Source organism: Patella vulgata, chromosome 6 (assembly GCF_932274485.2).
Source record: "Patella vulgata chromosome 6, xgPatVulg1.2, whole genome shotgun sequence".
Taxonomy (NCBI): domain Eukaryota; kingdom Metazoa; phylum Mollusca; class Gastropoda; family Patellidae; genus Patella; species Patella vulgata.
This window is the reverse complement of record NC_065884.2, coordinates 14,271,494-14,292,875: the sequence shown is the minus strand read 5'-3', so window position 1 is coordinate 14,292,875 and position 21,382 is coordinate 14,271,494. Positions and strand designations below refer to the sequence as shown.

Below are 21,382 nucleotides of genomic sequence, written 5' to 3'. Positions count from 1 at the left end.
TGTTAATTATAATTGTTTTTAATTTAAGATCATTATAATTGTTCTTGATTCATTAGAATTATTATAATTGTTTTTAATTTGTTAAGATCATTATAATTGTTCTTGATTGATTCATTAAAATTATTATAATTGTTCTGGATTCATTAAGTCTGTTATAATTGTTCTTGATTCATTAAAATGATTCTAATTGTTCTTGATCCATTAAGACTGTTATAATTGTTCTTGATTCATTAAAATGATTCTAATTCTTCTTGATTCAGTAAAATGATTATAATTGTTCTTTATTCATTAAACTTATTATAATTGTTCTTGATTGAACTGGTTGATTTGAAACCCTTACAAGTGTGTTAGGTATATACAGTATAACAGTTGTTATTGGTTTTACAATAGAATTTGTAGTTTATAATAAACTATTCATATATACTAGAGGGTAATAGCAGAAAATGTGCTTAACAATATTTTAACCTGATAGTTGCATTTTTTAAAGTCAAATGGTTAAAATATTTTCAAGCTAAGTCTTAAAAAAAACATGGATTCTGTACAGACAGAGTCCTACCTTGTTAAAAAATAATCTCATTAATCCTATAATTCACTATTGGCAAATATATCATTTTCAACATGAAATGTCAATGTTGAGCTTTGCCTTTTCCATGTAGCGTATAGAAACAAGGGAGGTAATTTTGCGACTATTTTCTGTGTTAATACTATTTTAAATGCTAGAATGATTCCTATGATTGTATGATAGTGATTTGAAAACCTGTTAAGCAATAAATATAGAAATAATTATGTTTAGACTTTTTTTTTAAAATATGTAACATTTGTGCATAAAATACAAGATTTAAATGCAAAAATAAAGGTGATGCGTTAAAGTTACATTTTCATATTTTTAAGTTATATTTTTAAAATGTATTAAAATAAAGCCCTAAAATAGATGGTATCTATAAATAGTCCTACCTTGTTAAAGAACAATCCTATAATTCACTATTGCCAGTTGAGAAATTGGCAAAAATATCATTTTCAACTTCAAATTCAAACGTTTAAAGATAGCTTTAAATGGTGGGGGAATAGTAAAACAAGGGAGGTAATTGTGTTATTATTTCTGGTGTGAAGAATTTTAAGTGTGAGAAAGATAACCTATGATTGTATAATAGTGAATTGACAACCTATTGAGCAAAAGACATAGAAATAATTATGTTTTGACTTTCTTAGAAAATATGAAATTGTAACTTTAAATTACTTTGCTGCCGCTTTTTATAGTTTCCAGGCACGCTTTTTATAGTTTCCAGGCACGATGTATCATAAAGTCTGTCATTGAGTCAAGCATGGTTTTGATTCCCCAGTTGTACTGACAAGTAGTAGGGTTGCCTCTCCGATTTCCTTCCACTGCTAAAAAAACCCTACATGCCAGCGAAATATTGAAATAAAATTGAACCATGTGTTAGTCCCGAAATGACCTAGTTTGTGTCAAGTGGACATTAAACCTCATTTCTCTCTCTCCCCTTTTTGTATTGAATTAGAATATTTGAATACCTGTGATAATTACCCTGTACTATATATGTATAATATAATGTATTCTTCGATTGGAGGTAATTTATAATAGAATTGTTTTAGAAAGAATCCATCACTGTTTATATTATATTATTACTTTTACATAAAATTTAATATTTAACAGTGTATCTTGTAGTTGAAATTTAATATTTAGCAGTGTATCTTGTACATGTACAGAAGTTGAATATTTAACAATGTATCTTGTACATGAATCTTAATATTGGACAGTGTATCTTGTACATGAAGTTTGATATTGGACAGTGTATCTTGTACATGAAGTTTGATATTGGACAGTGTATCTTGTACATGAAACTTAATATTGGACAGTATATCTTGTACATGATGTTTAATATTGGACAGTGTATCTCGTACATGAAGTTTGATATTGAACAGTGTATCTTGTACATGAAGTTTGATATTGGACAATGTATCTTGTACATGAATTTTAATATCAGACAGTGTATTTGTACATTAAGTTTAATATTGGACAGTGTATCTTGTACATGAATTTTAATATCAGAAGTTTAGTATTTAACAGAGTATCTTATACATGAAGTTTAATATTTAACAGTGTATCTTGTACATGATGTTTAATATTTCAAATGTATATCTTTAAATAAACAATTTTAGAATATATGAAATGAAATTCATCCCCTTAATTTGATAGTACTTTTGTTGTTTATTACTTGTTGTGTCTTGTATGCTGGTTTGTCTTATTGTATAGGGTCTGGTAAGGAACAATGTATAGTTGTTTGGATAGTACGAAAAAATGAGGTCCTGTGTACATATTGGCTTGCATGTAAAAGAACCCTTGGAACAGTTGGAATTTGAAATAAGAGTAGGCTGTAGCACTTCTGTCCGGGCTGAATTTCCCTTATAGCATGGGGGGTTGGATGGCTGAATGGTTAGCGTGCGCGTGCTGTATCATAAAGTCTGTCATTGAGTCGACTGGTGTGGTTTCGAATCCCCGGTTGGACGTGACAAGGTGTAGGGTCGCCTGTCCAACCTCGTGGGTTTTCTCCGGGTCCTCCAGTTTCCTCCCACTGCTAAAGACCCCTATGCGCAAGCGAATTATTGAAATAAAATTAAACCATATGTTAGTCCCGAAATGACCTAGTTTGTGTCGAGTGGACGTTAAACCCCATTTCTCTCTCTCTCTCCCTCATAGCATACAGTATGGTGGAGGCCTGTAATCATTATCCCAGTGGATGCAGAAAAGTAGGATTGCTTGATACATTGCATATAATAAATCAAGAAGTAGTAAATCCATAAAGTTGTGTTATTATGAACTACAGTGTACACTATGAGGGAGAATTTGAGCTGAATGAAAGACATTACCATAATACTATATATTTTTTTATCTAATAATTAATAGTGCGTGCTTGAAGAATTAGTTGGGCAGTGTCAACTGTTTGTTTGGTGGAACCATGTGCTTGTCTGAAACTGTGTTGATCCAGTCCCAATGTGTCATGGAAAGTTTTTAAAATAGGCGTACAAAGGCCAGATTTTGAAAAAGCTTTGTAGAATATAGAGACATACCTGCTCTCTATGCATTCCATGGAGAATGTATCTGAAGAAACCTGTCAGAGGGCCTGACATGGCCTTCTGTCTAGTCATTCAGAAGGGATGAAAAACCTGAGGTCCCTTGTACACATTGGCATGCACGTAAAACATCTTTTGGCAGTTGGAATTCGGTATACACTATGGGCTCCATAGTGCCACTGCCTGGGCGAAATTCCCTCATACGGTATGAGCCATACCACACTGCATGGCCTATGCCTGTCGTCATTAGCCCAGATGGAGCAGAACAGTAGGATGTTAAACCCCCATTTCATTTCCTTCCAATTGAAGTAGGGGCCCAATCGTGTGAGAAACAGTGGGAGAGGGAAGCTCTGATATGCCAGGGGAGACAACTCTGTTTTATTTCATTGAAATGTAAAGTACTACAATTTAATATACTGAGCGCCATGGAAAACGCATCACTTTTTTTCCCAAATATTTTATTACTAGGTGGTTTTGTATGTATAATATTATGCAATACTATGAACTATTGTTTCACACAATGCTCCAAAACGCAATTGCACAAAAAAAATTGCACGAGATGCACATGAAAAACCCAATATTCACGTGCAGCATTGTGTGTGAGCCCTTTAAAAGCATGTTTTCAACTTAATGTACAGTACATGAACTGTGAAAGGTCAATCTGCTAGAGATGCCGAAACTAACTGAAAATCAACGGAAAGAAGCCATGGGAATGTCCAGGGCTGGCATGTCTACACGTGCTATTGCCAGACACTTCAATTGTCATCAGTCCACTATTGTAAGGTTGGTGGAACGTGTTCGAGTTACTGGATCAACAGGTGACCGTCAACATCCTGGTCCACAACGCATTACAACCCAGGCTCAAGACCGCTACATCCGGGTCACTCATCTGCGTGACAGATTCCGCCCAGCGACTCGAACAAGTGCAGCAGTCGTCGGAGGACAAGGACAAGTAAGTGCCAACCCCGTAATGGTGTGGGGAGGCTTCACATTTCATCACCGGACTGCCCTACACATTTGCAGGGATCGGGTTAATGCTGTAGCCTACCGTGATGATGTCTTACAACCAATTGTTGTTCCGATGTTTCAAGCGCACCCACAACTTCAGCACTTCCAACAGGATAATGCACGTCTGCATACCGCCCGTTTTAGTATGAACTACCTGGCTGCTAACAACATCAATGTCTTGGACTGGCCAGCCATGTCTCCGGACATGGCACCGATAGAACATGTCTTGGATGAGATTGGACGCCGTCTCTATCATGACCACATATGCACACCATTGCTGCTTTAGAAGCTGCTCTTGTCCAAGAATGGAACCATTTGCCCCAGGCCTTCTTTCAAACATTGGTAAATTCCATGCGACGTCGCTGCACAGCATGCGTAAGAGCCCGTGGAGGTCACACGCGCTACCGACATCTGTGTCGTACTTTTGGTTTTGACCTCTCTGACTTTGTACCGTTGATTACAGATTAAACATCCATAAGTGTACAAATGTGTTGTTATTGATGTGTTCCCATTTGAATATTGTTCACAATTAGAAGCAAAATAAATAAGATATGTTTACAGGATCATTTTGTTATACGAAAAACTAAGTGATTTTTCCATGGCGCTCAGTTTATTTACTTGGATTTAGTTTGATTATTTGGAATACAAAAATAAATGTAGTTTTAATTACACAAACAAAGCCAATTAAATGAAGGTAATAACTCTATAATATATTTTAATAAAGCTTTTTGTTGAACAAAAATTTCAAGCATTTTGAAAATATTACTTCCGACTTTAAAATTGATTAGTACTTGACCTGCTATGATTTGGCGGTAATACTTTTGAGTAAGGAATTGTATTTGTAACAAGAGAATTATAAATACAATGTAAATCATTTATTATAAAATATTGCATTAAGTCACACATACAAGTATAGTTAATATTTGAAAATCAACAAAAACAATACATGAAGAAAAATGGGGACACGTCAGGTCCCCTAAAACACACACAAGAAACAAAACATTGTCAATAGGGGTAAACTCTGCTATATGCCATCAGAAATTTCTGAATTTGGACTTGACAAAATCCTGAAAATATGAAAAAAATCTCAAAAAACCATCCTGTAGATTGGTTATAAGAAATTCTGATGGGAAGTCGCTGGAAGCTGACAATGGTATACTACACCTTAAATATGGATGTATAAAAAAACATAATCTGTTTATCTACATTTTCAAGCATGTATAGCTTCATATATAATCTCCTTAAAACAACCTGAATAAACAAGTGTGGTTTCAAAAATTTCTATCAACAACACCCACGAGTTCACAATAGAAAGTAATTTGGACGCAATGGTGCAAAATGCCATACAACCCAATGAAATATCCTGTGATTGTGAAAAAAAACAAACTCTTAAAGTTTCATAATCTCCATATACAAACTAGAATTATGCCCTATAAATTAATGGGAGTACATAAATTACATTGAGAAGAGGATCTATATACTGTGTTTTACAGGGTCTACAAGTTGGAGTGGACATAAGTCATATTTTACTGTTTTTCTGACAACCATCCAAAAATATATGTCAAAGTGAAACATCATCCATATATCAGAAGAAGGCTCGACTTCTGCTGAAAATGAAAAAAATATCGACTTAAACCCTGAAAAATACAGCAGTCCCAGCCACAATCCCCTTTCAAACATTATATATGAATATAAAATATTATTTTATCAAAAATATAGAGAAAACAATTAATATAATGTATCAAATATACGGATCATATATAGCTTACATTAATAGAAAACAATTAATATATCAAATATATATATAGGTACATTAATAGATAAAGAAATTGAGCAATATCAGGTAAGAGAAATAATTATTCTCGGCCAACACCAGGAGTGAACCCGAGAACTCCAGGCTAGCAAGCCAGGGATTTACTCACTGAGCCACTGCAGCTCCAACAATAAAAGGACAATCAATTCAAGTGAGTGGATCCGGGAGCCAGGCTAGTTACATATATCTTGGACATGGACAATATTAGAGTTTTATGCCTACTATAATATTATACTGCCAGTTTCATATAGCGGACAATATGAAAAATATATAAATATGTCCGTATTGGATAGAAAAAGATTTTGTAGAAATTATTGCACAAATATAATCCTAATATAAATCAGAAGGCATAAAATAAAATACAAAACACTCTAGCAGTGCTTGCTTTCTTCACAACTCAAAACAATAGGCACCTTTTCTCCTTTTTCATTGACAAAGTCCATTCCTTTGTTGTCTCTTATTCTGTTGACCGTCAAACTAGGAGTCATCTCAAAAAGTCTAATAACTACATAATATATTTTCATAAACAAAAACATGAATGTTTTCCATTTTGTTTTATAATATCAAAAGTATTAGCTGGATATAAAACATATATAACAACCTGTACGCTTTGACAATACAAATATTTTCTACTTAAAAAAAATACCAAAATAACAAATCTATCAATATATGAAGATAATAATTAAGTTACTACACAATTCATTAGAAAACCCGGTAAAATATAAAACAATTGCTGATAAGGCACAATTTTGCTTATGAATGTTTTCCATTTTGTTTTATAATATCAAAAGTATTAGCTGGATATAAAACATATATAACCACCTGTATGCTTTGACAATACAAATATTTTCTACTTAAAAAAAATACCAAAATAACAAATCTATCAATATATGAAGATAATAATTAAGTTACTACACAATTCATTAGAAAACCCGGTAAAATATAAAACAATTGCTGATAAGGCACAATTTTGCTTATCACATGTGACTGATGGACGAGTAAATCAAAAAGAATTCCACAATGCATGGACCATTTTCTTTTAAATTTAATAAAAGAGTTCAGGCGGTAGTGTATAACTGTATAGTTTAGGAATCGAGAGCCAGTCCAATTGTCTGTAAAGATTTTTTAATAGCAGGATAAACAGATGCATCTTCTATTGTAACTGGAATCTAGAATTATACAAAAGTTATAAAACATAATGGACTTTAATGTCTTTCAAATTAAGAGTTATAAAAACATAATGGACTTTAATGTCTTTCAAATTAAGAGTTATAAAAACATAACATGTTTTAATATCATTCAATATCAGAGTTATAAAGACATAACATATTGTATAATATCAAATAATTGCATCAACTATATTTCATATATATCATTTCCACACGAAACTGTATATATGTTCGGTTTCACAATTTATTACATTTAATCTTATTTTTATGTATTAGATCGTTTATTATTTTCTGTATCCTGGGAAAGAACTTATATAGGCTTTGTCTGTTCAATCCTTTTCAAATGAATACAATGGCCGAATGGGGTGGATGGCCGAATGCTTAGCATGTGCGTGCTGTATCATATGGCCTGTCATTGAGTCAACTGGCGTGGTTTCGAATCCCCGGTTGTATGTGACAAGGAGTAGGGTCACCTGTCCAACCTCATGGGTTTTCTCTGGGTCCTCCAGTTTCCTCCCACTGCTAAAGACCCCTACGCGCAAGCGAATTATAGAAATAAAATTAAACCATATGTTAGTCCCGAAATGACCTAGTTTGTGTTGAGTGGACGTTAAACCCCATTTCTCTCTCTCTCTCTTTAAATTATTCGGCCACCCAACCCCTCTGACAACTCGGGATCTTGTCTACAATTTTCTCTTATATAAGCACCCCTTATACGGAACCTTTTTTAAATGCTTAAGTGATTGTTACTTTGAACTGTAATAAAATATTACCGTAAACTCTTCTCCGACAGCCAGAGATGCAATAGTTTTTCGTGCTATTTTTCCTGATCTAGTTTTTGGTAAAGCAGGAACAATTACTGCTTTTTTAAAGGCAGCAACTGGTCCAATATTTTTTCTCACAGCAGCTATCACTTCTTCTATAATCTGACTTTCTGGTTTAGTTACACCTAAAGCATGGGTAAATACAAATAAATTAAATAAATAAATGAAATAGGGTTTTATGTCTTTTTGCACCAACCGAGGAAATGGAGACAACCAATCACCATACCGTGTGCTATGAGGGGCCACGGTGGCTCAGCAGGTAGGACGTTAGCTTGCTAATCTTTAGGTCGCATGTTCAATCCCTGTATTGACCGAGAAAGTTCATCGGTATTCTCCGGCATGGTTCTCCCTTTGTCAGGGGTGCAAGACAGACTGACGACCTGGCAAGGGACAACGTATAGTCGTTCGGATGGGATGGAAAATCAAGGTCCCATTTACCCATTAGTGTGCATGTAAAAGATCCCTTGGCAGTTGGTATTCTATATAAGAGTAGGCTATATAGTTTATAATGGAGTTTGAAAAAATAATGAATAGATTTTATTTGGGGACAAATATCATAAATGTTTACCTTTTTTAACGATACAAAGAGCAACAGGTACTTGACCCTTTAACGCATCTTTAACTCCAATCACAGCTGCCTCGGCTATGTCATCATTCTCTAATATGGCCTCTTCTAGAGCTCCTGTTGATAATCTATGACCAGCTACGTTTATAATATCATCTGTTCTAGCCATTACAGCTATATAACCATTCTCATTTATAAACCCGGAATCCATTGTATCATAATAACCCTGTAAAATATAAACACATTACAAGTATCGTAATAACCCTGTAACATATAAACAATCATTCTCATTCATAAACCCAGAATCCATAGTATCATAATAACCCTGTAACATATATATACAATGTAATCCTTTAATAAAATATCGGGGATCCACGATGGCTAAGTGGGTAAGACGCTGGCTCATTAGTCTGGAGGTCGCGTGTTCGATCCCTGCATTGACTGAGAAAGTTCATCAGGATTTTTCAGCGTGGTTTCCCGTCAGTGGTGTAGCACGGAGGGCCTGACAAGGACACCTGTCTAGTCGTTCGGATGGGATAAAAACTAGGTCTCGTGTATACATTGACGTGCACGTAAAAGATCCCTTGGCAGTTGGAATTTGATATAAGAGTAGGCCAAAGTGCCGCTGCCCAGGCAAAATTTCCCTCATAGCACACTGTATGGCATATGCCCGTCTTCATTAGCCCAGTTGGAGCAGAACATTAGGATGTTAAACCCCATTTCATTTCATTTAATAAAATATAAACAGTGCTGCCAGGCAACAAAATGAAAGGAAATGGAACTTTCTTGCATCAACTGGACTAATGAAGACCGGCATACAACATGCAGTGATTGAGCTAGGGGAAAAATTTGGCCGGCCAGAAAAATTTAAACTGAATGTTCAGAATGAATGAAAATTAAACAGTAAAATGTTTCACACCTACAGGAATTGTTTTAAAGTAGGTATCGTGGAATCGTTCATCATTTTTATACAAAGTAGAGAAAGAACTTGGTGGTAATGGCAGTCTGAAAAATAAAATAATACACACTTTAGTTGAGAATAAACGGTATAGAGTTGTGAAATTTGTCACTTGAAAGATATTTCAGTATTCAAAGAAGTTAACAGTAGTATTGCCTAAAGCTGGAAATGTGCTTCGTCTAGATCTGCTATTGTGCAAATGTAAACATTAGCACCAAACCCACAGTTCTTTTCCTACTGATATGCACCTATGGGTATTCTAGTGTCAGTCAAGTGACATAATGTATTGGATTTCTGGTGTCAGTCAGGCTTGAAAGGGAGCTGAATTTCTAGTGTCAGAGTTTACGGTAAAGAGTAAAGGGACATAATGTGTTGGATTTCTCAGACATAATGTGGAGGAAAGGGACATAATGTGGAGGAAAGGGACATAATGTGGAGGAAAGGGACATAATGTGGAGGAAAGGGACATAATGTGGAGGAAAGGGACATAATGTGGAGGAAAGGGACATAATGTGAATGTCACATTTAATCCATATAATTAGCTAGGATCTGGCTGTTACCTCAGCCATGATAAATCACACTGATACATGTACTGATGGATCTGTAATCATGGTTTAAAATGAAATTCAAATTGATGGTAAAAATGTTTATCCATTGCTATAAACAGAGGCCAGCAATTAATTACCCTATAAAAGAAAGATGTTACAAGAATTCTGGTTAAAATGACTAGGCCTCTTTGATCTGGCCCTGGTAGTATGTGACAAAGAGTAGGGTCACATGTCCAACCTTGTGGGTTTTGTCCAGGTCCTCCGGTTTCCTCGCAATGCTAAAGAACCCTACGCGCAAGCAAATTATTGAAATAAAATCGAACCATGTTAGTCCTGAAATGACCTAGGACCTAGTTTGTGTCGAGTGGGCGTTAAACACTCTCACACTCTCTCTCACACTCACTCACATTCACTCTCTCTCTCTCTCTCACTCTCTCTCTCTCTGATTTGGGTAAATTAAAAAAGTATTGATTTAGTTTAAATGTATGTGTTGATTTAATCCTGTAGACTTGTCCCACCTTTAATTGAAATAAACACATAAAATCAAATTAAATCAACATTTTAATTCAACTTAAAACAAAGAGGTTTAGAAATAAACTAAATGTGCTAAACTAATACTAATTAAATTATGACATAATAAAAAATAAATCCTACTTGACTGCGATTTGACCAAGTTCATGTGGATCACAACGGTTGCCATCTGGTCTTAAAACTTCAACTAAAAACAAAAATAAATATAAAAATTGGGTAAAAAAAAGTAAAAGGTTTCATAATTCATGAATACTGTATGTACGATGTAATCGAATTAATAAATTTAGTATTTACATGATAAACGTAATTCATAAATACAGTATTTACAAGGTAATCTTTATTTTTCAACAGTGTGGTTATGAGATAATCTTTATTTTTCAACAGTGTGGTTATGAGATAATCTTTATTTTTCAACAGTGTGGTCATGTGGTTATCTTTATTCGTAAACAGTGGTCATAAATAACCTGGTGAATATTTTACACATATATATATATTATATGTACATGATACTTACCATTCCATCCTGGTACAGGTTTACCTGCTACACCTGGTGGTGGATATTTTTCCATTCCTAAACCTAAACATGTTGATGTTATTGGACTTCCAGTTTCTGTAATGATAATCATCTATATATATAGATATAAAAAGAGAAATGGGGTTTGATGTCCACTCGACACAAAATAGGGCAATTCAGGACTAACATACGCTTTAATTTTATTTCAATAATTTGATTGAGTGTAGGGGGTTCAGCAGCAGAGGAAACTGGAGGACCCAGAGAAAACTCATGAGGTTGGACAGGTGACCCTACTCCTCGTCATGTACATGTGAGAAACTGAAACCACACCACTTGACTCAATGACAGACCTTACGGTCTAAAGTGCATGTGTTAAACCATTCAGTCACCCAACCCCCACCCGCTTCATCTATGAACAAACTATTCTCTAGTTAAAATCAATCGATTAAAAGACATCTAGATGTAGGTATGTTTCACATGAATTAAAAATTTGCACATTATGCTCCATTACTTTTTTAATATTTTTTAAAAATAATATTTATTTATAGAACAGACAGAAAACTATAGTCTCTCTCTCCATATTTTGATAATATTTTTTCGTCCTAACAAATTTATTGAGTGAATTAAGAAATTAAATATTAACAAAAGTAACCATACCGGTTTGCCACCAGTTATCTAAGACTGGTGTTTTAAAATTCTCTTTGGCCCAATCCAATGTTTCATGATCACAATGTTCTCCCGCAACAAATAATGACCGAAATCTGAAATGTATAAGAGTTACTTAGATTTTTACTGATGGTTTTTTTTTTCAATGGTTCTCCCTTGAGTCATATTAGCCAGTCTTGACTGACTGATAGTGGAAATTGACTGGCTCCAGAACTTATCTGTCAGTCAATATAATCAGAATTTCCAAAAGAGAGAGAGAAATGGGGCTTAACATCCACTCAACACAAACTAGGTCATTTCGGGACTAACATATGGTTCATTTTTATTTCAGTAATTCGCTTGCGCGTAGTGGTCTTTAGCAGTGCGAGAAAACCAGAGGACCCGAAGAAAACCCATGAGGTTAGACAGGTGACTCTACTCCTGGTGACGTACAACCGGGGAATCAAAACCATGCCAGTTGACTCAATGACAGAACTTATAATACAACACGCACGCGCTAACCAATCGGCCATCCACCCCACCCCCCCCACAGAATTTCCAAGAAATTAAATAACAATAAATACAGTGTAGAAACACATTCAAAATGTCCACTCGATACAAACAAGGTCTTTTCGGGACTAACTTTCGGTCTTTAGCAGTGGGATGAAACCAAAGGACCGAGAGAAAACCCACGAGATTGGACAGGAGACCCTATTCCTTGTCACGTACAATAGGGGAATCGAAACCATGCCATTTGACTCAATGACAGACTATGATAAAGCTTGTACATGCTAACCATTCGGCCACCTAACCCCTCACTTTAAAAGAATATCTTGCTAATGTAAACAAAATTGATTAGCAACTTCAGATTTACCAGGTTTTAGATTATCTAATAAATATTAGTTAATATTATAAAAGTTAGTTTATATATTATGAATTACCGTGTAAATATTAGTTAATATTATAAAAGTTAGTTTATATATTAGGAATGCAACTTACTGTGTAAATGTTAGTTTATATATTAGGAATGCAACTTACTGTGTAAATATTAGTAAACATTATAAAAGATAGTTTATATATTAGGAATTACCGTGTAAATATTAGTAAATATTATAAAAGATAGTTTATATATTAGGAATTACCGTGTAAATATTAGTAAATATTATAAAAGTTAGTTTATATATTAGGAATTACCATGTAAATATTAGTTAATATTATAAAAGTTAGTTTATATAATGCAACTTACTGTGTAAATGTTAGTTAATATAATAAAAGTTAGTTTATATATTAGGAATGCAACTTACTGTGTAAATGGCAAATATTTATTTTTAAATTCTTGACTAGAGTTCTAAAAAAAAAAAAAAAAAAAATTACATTGACATTTATAGAATACATGCTTACCTCCGATGTGGACCAAATTACTTTCCAATTACTATTGCACAGCTGTGACTTTATCTCAAATAAATGTAGTTTTTAGATATGGGCTAATGCTACAACTGGGCTAATAAAGACGGGCATACGCCATACAGATTACTATGGCCTATCCTTATAAAGAATTCCAACTGCCAAGGTATCTTTTATGTGCACGCCAATGTATACACAGGCTCTTGGTTTTTCATACCATCCGTCCTGCACCACTGACAAGGGGAAACCATCGAATTAGTCCAACAATGCAAATCATTTTCCCTTCCATTAAGAATTTAACACACAGAAGAATCTGTACAGCAGCCACTCTGTTTTAGCGGTTACAATAAAGGACATCGAAAAGAAATACTGTTACTGTAGTGATATATGAAATTACTGTAACTTCAATAAAGATATATTAAAAACTTACAGCAGCCCTGATGGCTCGTAATGCTGTTGGTGCTGTAAACATACCATGTACTCCATGCTCTTTTATAACACGAAAAAATGTTCCAGCATCTGGTGTTCCTACAGGTTTACCCTGAAATTAACAGTACGGCTTATTAGCTGACGAATACCATCAGTGTTTACAGGGTTTCTGTGACAGGGGCAACAACTCCATATAAAAATGATGCCAAACTCTGAATTTCAAAAGGGTTCATCCAGCCAAAGTTTAAAAAAAAGTGTATCAAAACCTGTGACCCGTACAGTGATTAGAAGAATTGTGAAAAGACAGTAGGACTAATAGTCTAAATGATGGACAGAGTTGACGACAATATACAAAAACATCAAATACTCTAGGTATTTATTGCATTCCTTTTTAATCTTTCAACAAAGTATTTAAAAATTTCCAAAGGAGTAACTAAATGTGATCAAACTATATTAATAAATTATTTGGTGTCAAAGATGAATTTTAGAATATTAACTGACCTCAAATATAATAGAAGTACAACCATTCAATAAGGGAGCATAAGCTATATAGGAATGTCCGACAACCCATCCCAGATCTGATGCTGCCCACCATACCTGAAAATTATACAACAATAACATTCTTACAGACATACTGTCAAAGGATCGTATCTTCATAAAACAATACAGCTGCCAGAATTATTGTCAAAACAAGTCGTCACATATAACCTCTTTCTTGAAGGGAGCCACAATTTTTCAGTGAGTAGGACGTTGGCTTGCTAACCTGGAGATTCCTTGCTCAAACCCTTGTGTTGGCCAAGAAAGTTCATCAGGATTTTCCGATGTGGTTCCCCATTGTCAGTGGTGTAGGATGGAGGGCCTGGCAAGGGACAACGTATAGTTGTTCGAATGGGACGAAAAACTGAGGTCCTGTGTACACATTGGCGTGCATGTAAAAGGACCCTTGGCAGTTGGAATTGGAAATAAGGGTAGGCCATACCGCCGCTGCCCTGGCAAAATTTCCCTCATAGCACACAGCATTGCGTATGGCCGTCCTCATTAGCTCAGTAGGAGCAGAACAGTGGGACGTTAAACACCATTTCATCCATTTATTTCTTTCTTGAAATCCCTTCTGATTCACGATTCACATGTTTATGTCTGAGATTTTAGAGTCAAAAGGGTACAACTCCCATGTACCTTTCAGGACTACTTACTGTATATCTGCCAACTTGTACTTTCAGATCGCATCATCAAAATTAAAACAGTTCCGAGATAGAAGCTTTGCGTAACAATTTACCTTTTAAAAGTGGTTTGAGCATGCTTATGAATGGATTTGGGGCTCAAGAAATAAACATTATTATTAAAAGGATAAAAAAAATTTCACTATACCTCTCCTGGATTAATATCAAATACAGCTTTCATTGACCAGTTTAACATAACAGCATGACCTGCATTAGGTCGTACAACAGCCTGAAATTACAAATAGAGAGAGAGAGAGAGAAATGGGGTTTAATGTCCACTCGACACAAACTAGGTCATTTCGGGACTAACATATGGTTTAATTTTATTTCAATAATTCGCTTGCGCATAGGGGTCTTTAGCAGTGGGGGGAAACCGGAGGACCCGGAGAAAACCCACGAGGTTGGACAGGCGACCCTACTCCTTGTCACGTAGAACCGGGGATTTGAAACCACGCCAGTCGACTCAATGACAGACTTTATGATACAGCGCGCACACTAACCATTCAGCCATCCAACCCCCCGAAATTAGAAATAATGCATTATAGCAACATAATCCCCTGAATATCTATATACTAGCTTTAAAGCTATGTCTCAAGTTTTGAAAGTAAAATTGAGAATGAAAAGATAACTCCCAAACGTCCTACTTTTCTGCATTAACCGGACTATTGAAGACAGGCATATACCATGCATTGTGCTATTTGGGAAATTATTTCAAATTCCAAAAGTCAAGCAAGGCTGACAATCCTGCATGACTGACAAGGTGAAACCAAAAATGAAATCAAATGAAATAGGGTTTAACGTCTGCTCCGACTGGGGCAATGAAGACAGGCTTATGCCATGCATTGTGCTATGAGAGAAATTTTGCACAGACAGCGGTGCTACGGCCTACTCTTATATTGAATTCCAACTGCCGAGGGATCTTTTACATGCACACCAATGTGTACGCGGGACCTCGCACCACTGACAAGTAGGGACCAAGCAGGAAATACCTGATGAATTTTCTTGGAAAACGCAGGGATCGAGCCAACGTTCTACCCACCGAGCCACTGTAACCCCCCCCCCCTCAAGGAGAAACCATACTGGACAATACTGTTTTGGTTAGTGAGTCATCACCTTACTCAATGAGCCGCTGTGACTTCCCAAAACTTAAAGATTGCATATTACAATATTGCAAAATTTTAATCATATACAAAATTATTTGCAATCCACTCCTGTTCAGGATACATGAGGTAAATATTACACTGGATAACCAACCTTTGGTAGTCCGGTTGTACCAGACGTATATAGTATATAAACAGGATCAGTAGCAGAAACTGGAACACAATCAACAGGATTAGTGGAAGCCATTTCATCTTCCCAACATGCATCAATATTCTTATTCAATGGAGCTTTATCCAACTGGAAGAAAATTTGGATTGAAAAACAAGATAATTTCTAGGTATGTTGTATAAAGCAAAAATAATTTATTGGTTTTACTATAAGGAGTCATCAGTAAAAATCAGAATTCTGGACTGACAGGGGAAATGAAGACCAGCATACGTCATAAAGTGTGCTATGTGGGAAATGTTGCAAAGACAGCGGCACTACCTTCTTCCAACTGTCAAGGGTTCTTTTACGTGCATGCCAATATGTATATGGAACCCTGTTTTTTTTTTATCCCATTCTAATGACTAGACACTCTTCCTTGTCAGGTCCTCCGTTCTGCACCAATGACAAAGGAAAACCATGCCAGCAAATCTAGAGGAACTTTCTCAACAAACACCGGGAGCGAACTCAAGACCTCCTGGTTCGCGAGCCATGGTCTTACACACTGAACAACTGCAGCTTCTTGGGGAGTTGGATGGCCGAATGGTTAGCATGCACGAGCTGTATCGTAAGGTCTGTCATTGAGTCAACTTGTGTGGTTTCGATTCCCCAGTTGTATGTGACAAGGAGTAGGGTCGACTGTCCAACCTTTTGGGTTTTCACCGGGTCCTCTGGTTTCCTCCCAATGCCAAATAAAATTGAACCATGTGTTAGTCCCAAAATGACCTAGTTTGTGTCGAGTGGACGTTAAACCCCATTTCTCTCTCTCTCCGTCACTGCAGCTTCTTTGTCATTTTGTTATTGACAGGCAGGCCTGGAAATAACAGTTTTACATGTGCCTGACAAAATGTCCAGCACTAATGAAATAGTACCTGACATTTTCAACTTAGTGCCAGACATTAATAATATCAATAAAAAAGACAAATCAGTGCCAGACAAAATGACAGGCACCAGAGGTTTAGTGCCTGACAAAGCCTGAATCTGTGTCTGACATTGTCAGTGACAGGTGCCTTATTTCCAGGCTTGTTGACATGGGCCTTAAATAAACCACAAGAAACTTACCCCAGGTCTATTAAATATTATACATTTATTTGGTTTAAATTGTGTATTATTTAAGGCTTCTGTTAACATTGGTTTATATGGTACAATTCGGTTAGGTTCAACTCCACAGTTAGCACTCACTATCACCTTAGGCTGAAATTATATAATATAACACATAGAAAACATTCAAATATGGAGAATACATGCGATTTAGATCATAAGGTCTGTCACAGAGTCAAGTGGTGTAGTTTCGAACCCAGACTTGAACATGGCAAGGTACAGGGTGGCTTTCCTAACCTTATGGGTTTTCTGTGGGTTCTGCAATTTCATCTCACAGCTAAAGACTACTATGTATGCAAACAAATTATTGAAATCAAATCTATCCCAAGTACAGCAACATGACAGCCCTTCGTTTAATCTGGGTCTTCCCTAAACTTTGGACAGTGATTTAAGGAATCAAAAACGGTGAAAGTATGTTTGTCTCCAAACAGTATTGGTTACATTGTTTTCGATTTGATAGCCTCGTTTGTCACACAATTAGTTTTTCTGCAATATTCTGCAATGCACTGGTTAATTGGGCATAATAAAATCGTGAGTCATGACGTAATGTTATGTAAACATATTTGGTCCAATTTGGAGCTCTGTTTTAAGCGTAATGCTTTTGTAACACAGTTAGCTATTGGTTTGTAATCAGACTATTGACCAGTCATAATGTGGAACAGAAATTTGCTTTCGTTAAAGCAGTGGTTAGTGCGATTAGGTATAACCCAACGAAACAATGCGAGGAGTATGCATCTCCATCACTTATTATAAGTCCATGCAGCTAACAACTCTGTCATTTGATTGATATGTGTGTGTGCCAGTATTTTTTTGAGCAGATTTCTCGTTTTGTATCTAGTGGATATATTAAACCTCATTTATCTCCCCCTTATTGTAAGTTCATGCAGCTATGAGCTTTAAATTCACTTTTTTGTTTGATAGGTTACTTGTGCGCCAGTACATTATATTTTGTTCAGAATATTTCCTATTTCACATATTAAAATGACTAACAGAAATACCTACCTCCGCGTGAGTTATTCTTGTGGAGAGCTCCTTGGCAGCAAAACCACCAAATACAAGAGAATGTATAGCACCTAGTCTCGTACATGCCAACATGGCGATCACAGCTTGTGGAATCATGGGCATATATATTAACACTACATCTCCCTTTCCAACACCATGCTTCCTTAATACACCCGCAAATACACTCACCTGTATCAATATAACAAGTAGCAACAATAAGTAAAACAGTAAAATGAAATGAAATGAAGTTTAACGTCCTACTGTTCTGCTCCGACCTGGGCTAATGAAGACGGGCATACGCCATACAGTGTGCTATGAGGGAAATTTTGCCCAGACAGTGGCAAGGGATCTTTCACGTGCACACCAATGTGTACACAGGACCTCGTTTTTTCATCCCATTCAAATGACTGGACAGCTGTCCTAGTCAGGTCCTCCGCCCTGCATCACTGACAAGAGCGAACCACGCCGGAAAATTTTGATGAACTTTCTCAGTCAATGCAGGGATCGAACACCCAACCTCCAGGCTAGCGAGCCAGCGTCTTAACTATTTAGCCACCGTGATCCCCGTAAAACAGTAAATGGAACAATTTTCAAATTGTGACATTTGTCTATTTTTAGCCAGTGCTGCTAGCACCATATGGCGTCTTGTTGCTACTAGTGTCCTGTGAACAGTTGGTTTGGTTCATGACCGAAACTTGACAAAGCTCACCGGAAACTTGTCGAACTTGATGCAGATACTTTGTTATTTTTTTTCGATTTGTATTTCTTTACTGACAATATGTATCGAAAAGACTTTAAAATATATTCTGACATTGGTTTATAAGCCAGGCGGGTTGGATGGCCGAATGGTTAGCATGTTCTCGCTGTATCGTAAGGCCTGTCATTGAGTCAACTGGCGTGGTTTCGATTCCCCGGTTGTATGTGACAAGAAGTAGGGTCACCTGTCCAAACTCGTGGGTTTTCTCCGGGTCCTCTGGTTTCCTCCCACTGCTAAAGACCCCTACGCGCAAGAGAATTATTGAAATAAAATTAAACTATATGTTAGTCAATATATTAGTTTGTGTCGAGTGGATGTTAAACCCCATTTCTCTCTCTCTGGTTTATAAACCCATCTGAAAGACTAGAAAATTATAGGATATTCTATAATCTCTATAGATGCACAGAAATATATTCCAATTAATAAATATATTTACCTGTTCTAGTAATTGTTTATATGTTATTTTTTCTATGGTATTTGTAACTGGGCTGTCATGTATTATAGCCAGATTGTCTCCCTTGCCAGCTTCAACATGCCGATCAACAGCATTGTAACACGTACTTATCTCCCCACCGCTGAACCTACAAAATATACAGTAGCATATAGGTACTATAACAACCAAAACTGGGATTATATTTTGTTGCTGGGGGGTTGGATGGCTGAATGGTTAGCGTGCGCTCGCTGTATCATAAAGTCTGTCACTGAGTCGACTGGCGTGGTTTCGAATCCCCGGTTGTACGTGACAAGGAGTAGGGTCGCCTGTCCAACCTCGTGGGTTTTCTCCGGGTCCTCCGGTTTCCTCCCACTGCTAAAGACCCCTATGCGCAAGCGAATTATTGAAATAAAATTAAACCATATGTTAGTCCCGAAATGACCTAGTTTGTGTCGAGTGGACGTTAAACCCCATTTCTCTCTCTCTCTATTTTGTTGCCACAAGAGGGGTTAAAGATGCATGATGTTAGAGCTAAATCTGCCTTTTGCAGGTCTTTTATTTTGTTTTTTAATGCTATATAAAGTCTACACTGCTCCAATCAGTGACATCATTTGTGAAGCAGGCCTAATTAGCACCTCTATGCAGAAGACATGCAACTTTAAGTTGAACTTGACAGTTGATCTCTCTCCAAACACTGTCCAGAATAGCCAGTGTATTTCAACCCTGAACAAGCTAGGGTTTAAAAGAAGAAAATATTCAAATTAATTATCAAAATTAAATTTGTGTCATATTTTGTGCATATGAAACATGTGCATGTCTGATAATTTTGTTTTACCTGTGCTTATTGTCTATGAGGTTATCCACAGAGCAGTCAAACTCACTGAATGTTCAGTGTTCTTAAAATTATTATTATCTAGGCAAGTGTATAATCAACTATCGGATGGTCGAGATTTAATTGGATTGAAACATTTAATAATCTAATTTAAAAATGGATAATCGAGGCTTAGTCTAGATTGTCAAGTATCGTTGCTATGATAATAAACAATCTATGTACAACTTCACACACCGATAACTTTATATCTATTTTTGAACTTAAAGCAACATATGTCAACTCTATATCTAAATCTTACATAATGCACCTTTAATTGATGGAGAATGACATGTATGATATGTATCTGTATCATAGTAAAATTTACTCAGTATGGTAGTGTAATAAGTCAAATAACAAAAAAATCATTTGAAATATGTACGAGACATATCAGATACATGTATTCCTTAGAAATGAAATGAAATGGGGTTTATTGTCCTACTGTTCTGTTCTGACTGGTGCACTGGGCTAATGTAGAATAGGGTCTTTCTATTTCCCTCATAGCACATTGTATATGGCAACAGGACTAGGACAGGAGTAGAACAGTAGGACGTTGAACTCTATTTCATTTCAGTATAACATCTTAATGAGATGTTTGCATTCAGTTCGAAAAACTAGATATAAAAAAAGAGAAAAAAATCCAATAGGCCTACATGCTGAAAAAAACATGTAGTGTATAAGTTTACCATTTTGTGAAAGGGGCATTTGAGTTGTCGAGCACTTTGCTCCACTTTCTACTCCATACAACACCATCGGCTGCCTCCGCCCAGAACTCTTCAGGTGTATTATTTGCTCGTGAGAAGGCCTTGTCATAAAGATTCTGCTTGTTCCCCGCGTAAGCGGCATACTTATGCTGTCGTCGCCATTTACTAAATAAACTCAGCAGATTGGAATCGTCTTTTAAACGATAGTTTAGCGAAACGAACAGCCGTTTCAATACCATTTTGAAGCTTTATCAAACGACCTTGACCGAAAAGTAAGCTTCCTAACAAACTTTCGTAACTTGATAACGGGTAAATAAACTTGGCTCTTTCACAAGTGATTTTATTATTATACATTGGGCAATATAAAAAAAGATAAGTCAAACGTTCTGGGTTAAAAGTTAATTTTATTATGAATTTCAGTAACTACACAATAATGTTTCAGTTTTTTTAAAAAAAAACAACAAATATTAAAAAGTTCCATAGCTCTCATTTTA

The 21,382-nt window shown here is 36.0% G+C and overlaps 1 protein-coding gene across 1 annotated transcript; it reads right to left on the bottom strand.

Annotated features, from left to right (window-relative positions):
• Positions 1-4,708: 4,708 nt before the first annotated feature.
• LOC126824001 (acyl-CoA synthetase short-chain family member 3, mitochondrial) lies at positions 4,709-21,168 on the bottom strand. Its single transcript, XM_056102020.1, has 16 exons — positions 20,871-21,168; positions 19,320-19,464; positions 18,127-18,315; positions 17,086-17,217; positions 15,973-16,116; positions 14,867-14,947; positions 14,000-14,095; positions 13,500-13,610; positions 12,970-13,013; positions 11,678-11,781; positions 11,021-11,116; positions 10,630-10,693; positions 9,393-9,474; positions 8,473-8,695; positions 7,854-8,029; positions 4,709-7,080 (listed from the first exon to the last, which is right to left on the bottom strand). Exons 1-16 carry the CDS (start codon positions 21,125-21,127, stop codon positions 6,997-6,999), a joined length of 2,028 nt encoding a protein of 675 aa, XP_055957995.1. The 5' UTR covers positions 21,128-21,168; the 3' UTR covers positions 4,709-6,996.
• Between the last annotated feature and the right edge of the window lie 214 nt (positions 21,169-21,382).

What these genes read in the sequence shown, in the direction of transcription:
- LOC126824001 (XM_056102020.1), bottom strand. Translation starts at nt 21,127, where the DNA reads ATGGTATTGAAACGGCTGTTCGTTTCGCTAAACTATCGTTTAAAAGAC. An exon ending in TACGAGCCATCAGGGCTGCT is followed by an intron (nt 13,014 to 13,499) that starts GTAAGTTTTTAA and finishes TTTTTTTTTTAG; the next exon opens with AACTCTAGTCAAGAATTTAA. An exon ending in AAATATTTGCCATTTACACA is followed by an intron (nt 11,782 to 12,969) that starts GTAAGTTGCATT and finishes TATACATTTCAG; the next exon opens with ATTTCGGTCATTATTTGTTG.